Genomic DNA, 6000 nt, shown 5'->3' with positions numbered 1-6000 from the left:
GGGGAGTGGGAGAGGGAGAAGCAGGCTCTCTGCTGAGCAGGGAGCCCGACATGGGGCTCGATCCCAGGACCCTGGGATCATGACCTGAGCCGAAGGCAGCAGCTTAACCAACTGAGCCACCCAGGTGCCCCTGTTTCAGGAAATTCTACAAGTTTAGGAGACCCAGGAGGTTTGTCAGCAGGAGGAAGGTCAGGAAAGCGTCACAAAGGGAAAGAAAATCATTGACTCCAGTTCGCATCAGGGTGTGTGCGATACGTGTACGTGTCAAACATAAATGCTTATTTACACGCAGCCCAACACCAGCGTATGCACACCTGACTGATAATACGCCCGATCCTGATAGCATAGTTCCCCGTTGGACAAGCACTTTTAATCATCTATTCAAGATTTTTTTCCCATGACAGTATGTGTCCGACCTTATGGTCGAAGTCAGTGGGAAAAGAAGGCTTTCTTGGCAGCTAATGGTATTGAAGTATTCTGCAAGGTGAGGTCTATACCTTGCTGTAGTCTTGGGTACGGTTTGCACAGAAACCACCTATTTTCTTTGTTCTCTGTATCGTTAGGCTGGCTGTGTGTGCATGTGTGTGTGTAGAACAGAGGAGATTATAAATATTTCTTAGAAATTCACTGTAAACTCTCATAGCTCTGCATTTGCCGCACAAATGTTGTAGAATACCATTTAACCTTGCCGTAGAAGATCTTGTTGATCTAAGGTAGGTTCATTTATGTTTATCTTATAACTTAGAGATTAACTTACGATACTAAGTGTTTTGTTTTTTTTAAGTTTTTCTTCCTTTGTACGTCAGTTTGCCAGTTTGAGCGTTTGAGCCATTTGAACGGTTCCTCTGTGGAAGGCTGCTGTATTGTAGGGTTGGCCTGCTGTTTGACCTAACCGTTTTCTCTAGACTCCTGATAGCACTAGACATAGCATTCCGCTCCCTGACCCTTCTTTCCCCGATGGGTTTCCTGAGTAGACGTTTGTGGGCCCTGGACCCATTGGCCTGTTGGTGGCTCCTGAGTTCTTCCCTGAAGGGCTACCCTGTTTTTTGTCTTTCCCTTAAGATTTATTTATTTGTTTTAGAGAGCGAGAAAGAGAGTGAGCTCGGGGGGTAGGGAGGGGCCGAGGGAGAGGGAGAGAGAGAATCTCAAGCAGACTCCCCGTTGAGCGTGGAGCCTGACATGGGGCTCAATCCCAGGACCCTGAGATCATGACCTGAGTCGAAACCAAGAGTCGGACGCTTAACTGACTGAGCCATCCAGGCGCCCCGGAGGGCTATCCTGTGTTAAGCCCTGTGTACATGTTGAAATTGTGGGTTAGGAAGTCTGAGCTTTGAGACTTGACAGTGATACTTAGGGAGGGAGGAGTTCCTCCATACCATTCTGTTTGGGTGGGCTTCTCCTCACATGGAGGAGAGCCTGTGTTGGAAACCTGTAATGCTCAGGGTCTATTTCAGATGTCTGGATGGGCCTAGAAGCAGTTGGGGATCTGGAGCAGGATGAGAGAAAAGCAGTAGGATTTTTATGCTGCCCCAGGGGATGTGGTAGTCGGTCTCAGAATCCAGGGTAGGGCAGCTCCTTGGAACACCTGTCCTTGTTGGCAGTTGGGGCTTCGGGGGACATGGCCACCATACCTACACATGTCACAGGCTTTGGCCCCCTTCTCTTGCATCAGAATTTCAGATTACTATCAATCCGGATTTATGACCTAGGCAGGGAGAGTCTGGGTCTGGCCTAAAGGAGCCTGGAGACAGGCCGTATAGAAGCTGAGAATTTCACCCGTGTCCGTGTCCAGACGCACTGCTGGGAGCAGGGCGGTGGGTGCAGGCGCGTGTTGGGTGGAAGGGCCTCCACGTCTGCTCGTGATCAGTCCAAGTTACTCTCAGAGTTTGTCTTGCCTTCTCCGGCCGTGGGACTTGTGGGTGAGGGCAGGACTCACCGGGCTGTAGCTAGCTCGCGGGATTGTCTTCCACACGCAGGTTTTGATGTCCTTGCCTGGGTTTTAATTACCGAAAGGCATTTTTCAAGAAAGCCTGGCCACGGAGCCCTCAAGTCGGCCTTTCCACCTGACTCTGCTGCTGGGAAAGGGTCCCAGGGGAGACTCTGCACGCTTGTCTGTGCAAGTTCTCACCTACCTCTAGGCCCAGATGCAGGTGGAGGGGCTTTCCCCTCCCCACACCCCACACCCTACTCTCCCCCTGCTTGGTTTTTTTTTTCCTAACATACAAAGTGAGAAATAGATTTTAATGAGGTTGATTTTCTATTAGTAATCTACAAAGCGAAGTTGCAGTGTGTGTCTGTTGGTTAATGATTATCAGTGTGGCTGTGGTAGGAAGTGTTCACTAGCGCAGAGCAGGGCTACTTCACGGAAGCTCAGAAAGGAGAGGTTTTGGGGGGTCTCGCCCCCGCCGCCGCCCGCCATGGAGTGGCAGAGCCAGGCAGAGCCAGAGCCAGGGATTGGATTCAGGAACCCAGACTCCAGACTTGCACCTCATGGTCCCCGACGGGGGCTGCTGGTCTGAATCCGGCGGCCGGGGGACAGCCTGTGAGTGCCGCCTGTCTTCTCTCCGCTCAGCTTCGCGAGCCGCCTGCGACCCGTGGAAGGAGAGCGGGGACGTGTCCGACAGCGGCAGCAGCACCACCAGCGGGCACTGGAGCGCCGGCAGTGGCCTCTCCACCCCCTCGCCCCCCCACCCCCAGGCCAGCCCCAAGTATCTGGGGGATGCCTTCGGTTCTCCCCAGACTGATAATGGATTTGAGACCGACCCGGATGCTTTCCTGTTGGATGAACCAGCTCCACGCAAAAGAAAGGTATGTGGTACGGTGCGGGGCCGACCTCGGCTTGGGGCCGGCGGTGGAGCGGCGGGGGCCCCACGGGTCCTCCGTGCTCTCAGGCTCCATCCCCTTTCTGTTTCCCGTTGCTCCCATGTTCGCTTGTGCTGTCTGCAGGGGCTCACTCCTCCCCTCTGTCATGCCCGTTCCTTCTCACCTCTGCCCCATCCCTGCCTTCCTCGCGGCACTCCCATAGGGATCCCGTAAGACTTCCCGTGGGGTCTTACCCACGGCACCACGCGCTGCTGCTGACGCCAGGACCATCTCCTGGGTCCCGGCTCTCTGCCCCTGCCTGTCCGTGTGTCTGGTCCCAGACAATCCCTTCCCTAGAGCCTTTTGTTGGGCTCTGTTTGAGGCCAGCCGAAGTCCCCGCGGGGTGAGGATGAGGAGCCTCTCCCAACGGTCCCATCTTCCTTTCTCCTAGAACTCCGTGAAGGTGATGTACAAGTGCCTGTGGCCAAACTGTGGCAAAGTTCTGCGCTCGATTGTGGGCATCAAACGACACGTCAAAGCCCTCCACCTGGGGTAGGTCTCGGGCCCAGGGCCTGTTTGCCTAGGGACCCACTCAGGCATTCCTCCGCCCTTCCCCATGACCCACAGCCGAGAATGGTTCGAAGAAAATGACTTGCTGAGACCACCATGTGGTGCCTCTCCCGGGAGAAGAGCCTGTTGGAAAGAGATCTTTGCTGGGAAGGAAGGGCCCTCCTCTCGTGAATGGTGATGCTGTTCCTGGGAAGGGCGCTCTGTCCATCTTGTGGACGTGTCTTCCCACCTCACCGTAGGAAGCAAGAGGTTTTAGCTCTGGGTAGAATTTGGGTAATCTGGGGAGACCTCACCATGGGCTCTGCACCTGCTTCCCCTCAGGGAGCCGGGGCTCCATTAGCTCTGACTCCCTGGAGCCAGGGCTGCTCATGGCAGTGGAAACGGACCCACAGGATGGAGAGGTGTGAGCACAAGCGGAGTGGGGGGGCCCAGAGAGGGCCCGTGGCAGAGCCAGATGACTGCGGCAGGAGGAGGTGTGCATGTGTCATGTGCAAGGAGGAGCCTTCGGTGCCGGGAAAGACCATGCCCATTGATGTGCAGGCATGCACTCTTCTGTGACTCCGCACTGGCAGTGGGGCTCCTGGGTGAACATTCTCGTGGGCCCCTTCCCTGACGTGGCCGGGTCGGCCTGAGCAAGCACTGTCCCTCTTGGGCCACGGTGTCCCCTGTGTCAGAACTGACCATCACCACATCTCCTGCCCTCACAGGGACACTGTGGACTCTGACCAGTTCAAGCGGGAGGAGGATTTCTACTACACGGAGGTGCAGTTGAAGGAGGAAGCTGCTGCTGCTGGCGCGCCCACAGCTGACCCAGCTCCCGCTCCCGGCATGACCAGCCCGCCCCTTGCTCTCCTTCCACCTCCTCCTCCCAAAACCCAGTCCTCAGGCCCCGAACACCCTGGCCTGGAGTCTTACCTGCCCTCGGGTGCAGCTCTCAGCAAGTCAGCTCCTGGCTCCTTCTGGCACATTCAGGCCGACCACGCGTACCAGGTATGGGGCTGGGGCACACCTGGGGGTTCAGCCGTGTGGCCGCGAGGATGTTCCATGTCTGACCTGTCACTGGCCAGCCTGATCACAGGCCACTGACCGCCCTGGTTGGAGGCTGAGGCCTTCTGCTGAATTGCTAATCTCTAACTTCTACAAAGAAGAAAAGGAAAATGACTTCACACTCAATAAATGTGGGAATTCCAGAGTTCTACATCGGTGGCTGTCATGGGTAGTGACTAGAAATCTGGCTGAATCCCTGAGTAGCCGGGCGAATTGTTACGTCACTGGTTATACGAGGGCGTGGAGTCGTGTAGTTGGGCTTCCCACAGTAAATCCTAGCTCCTAAAGTTGCGTGACATTAACAAACAATCCGGTTCCCATTTTTTTTTTGAATACCTACTGTGTGTCAAGCATTGGGCTTAGCTTTTCAAATAGAATAAGACATAGTCCTTGACCTTGTGAAGTGCATGGTTTAGCTGGAGAGAGAAACGAATATATATAAGTCTGACTAATTATAGTAGTCAAAGCACCTTACGAGAAGTGGGAGAAATTGTGGGTACAGGAAGAACCAAGCTGTTGTGCCTGTGTGGCTGGGCACGTTGTCATGGAGGGGGTGACCTGTAGGGTGACCTTGACCACACACAGGTGGTAATCAGGGAACGCACAGCTCGCTTTGTGCCATTTTTTAAAAAAGAAATCCTTTTCTGCCTATAGCTTGGTTTTATCAGACTCGAGGCTGACTTACAAGTCAGTAATTAAAAAGCAGTGCTTTCAGCCAGAAAGTCTTTACACGATGAGCCCGCTCTCCTTCTCATTAGAATGCGTGGCTGTGGGCTAGTTCACGTGTGGCCGACTTCAGGGGGCCCTTGGTGCAGCTGGCTGACTCTTGAGCTGGGACCCAGAGAGCGCGGCTGGTGCTTTCACGAACAGACCTAAACCCGGACATCCAGGAGCATGTTGCTCCTTCCGAGAGGCTGCCCGGGGACACCATAAACTTCGTGCAGCAATACTGCCCGTGCCCAGAAGGTGTGCGGACCTCTAGCCTGTTCTTGGTGGGTGAGCCGGCGCTAGTCCACGCTGATGATTCAGTCCTGAGGCCGGCACAAAGACCCGCTCTGAGAGAAGGGATCCAAAAAGAGCTTGGAGCCTGGGACTAAGGAGAGTAGCTCGCAGACTTGGGCTTGCTAGTATCTCTCTCTCCGGCCGAACGTTCGAGTGCGTCCCGGTATCCTCCGCTCGGAGGCCGGTACTCTGCTGTGGCCCATGAAATTACAGGGAGTGTGGGTGGACTTGGACGCTGCCCGAGTGGGCCCGAGGCTGACCTGTTCTTGTCTCTGACAGGCCCTGCCGTCCTTCCAGATCCCCGTGTCGCCACACATCTATACCAGTATTAGCTGGGCTGCCGCCCCCTCCACAGCCTCCTCCCTCTCCCCGGTGAGTGTGCCTGCCTCTGAGCACGTGGGCACCCTTGGGGGCCCCAGAGCAAGCCCAAGGCTCTTCCACACATTACCAGTGCTGGAGGCCATCCCCTCTCCGCCCCCCCCACCTCCCCCCTTGCCTCCAGCGCCCAGACTTCTTGAAGGCCTCCTCTTCCCCTTGCCTCGCACCCAGCTGCTCACAGCCCCTCTTAGGAGGTGCAAG

The 6000-nt window shown here is 55.4% G+C and overlaps 1 protein-coding gene across 4 annotated transcripts in view; it reads left to right on the top strand.

Moving 5' to 3' along the window:
- Positions 1–6000, top strand: part of ZNF395 (zinc finger protein 395) — a 59783-nt gene that overhangs the window by 49443 nt on the left and 4340 nt on the right. For all 4 annotated transcript variants that reach the window (XM_035022627.1, XM_035022628.1, XM_035022631.1 and 1 more), the window contains 4 exons: positions 2573–2808; positions 3254–3354; positions 4080–4362; positions 5701–5793. In XM_035022627.1, the coding sequence (XP_034878518.1) occupies positions 2573–2808; positions 3254–3354; positions 4080–4362; positions 5701–5793 (713 nt within the window). The remainder of the gene's footprint in view (positions 1–2572; positions 2809–3253; positions 3355–4079; positions 4363–5700; positions 5794–6000) is intronic.

The sequence above is a fragment of the Mirounga leonina genome, unplaced genomic scaffold (genome assembly GCF_011800145.1).
Source record: "Mirounga leonina isolate KUSES-001 unplaced genomic scaffold, KU_Mleo_1.0 Mir_176, whole genome shotgun sequence".
NCBI lineage: Eukaryota > Metazoa > Chordata > Mammalia > Carnivora > Phocidae > Mirounga > Mirounga leonina.
The sequence above is the reverse complement of the archived record's forward strand: the minus strand, read 5'-3'. Positions and strand labels throughout refer to the sequence as shown.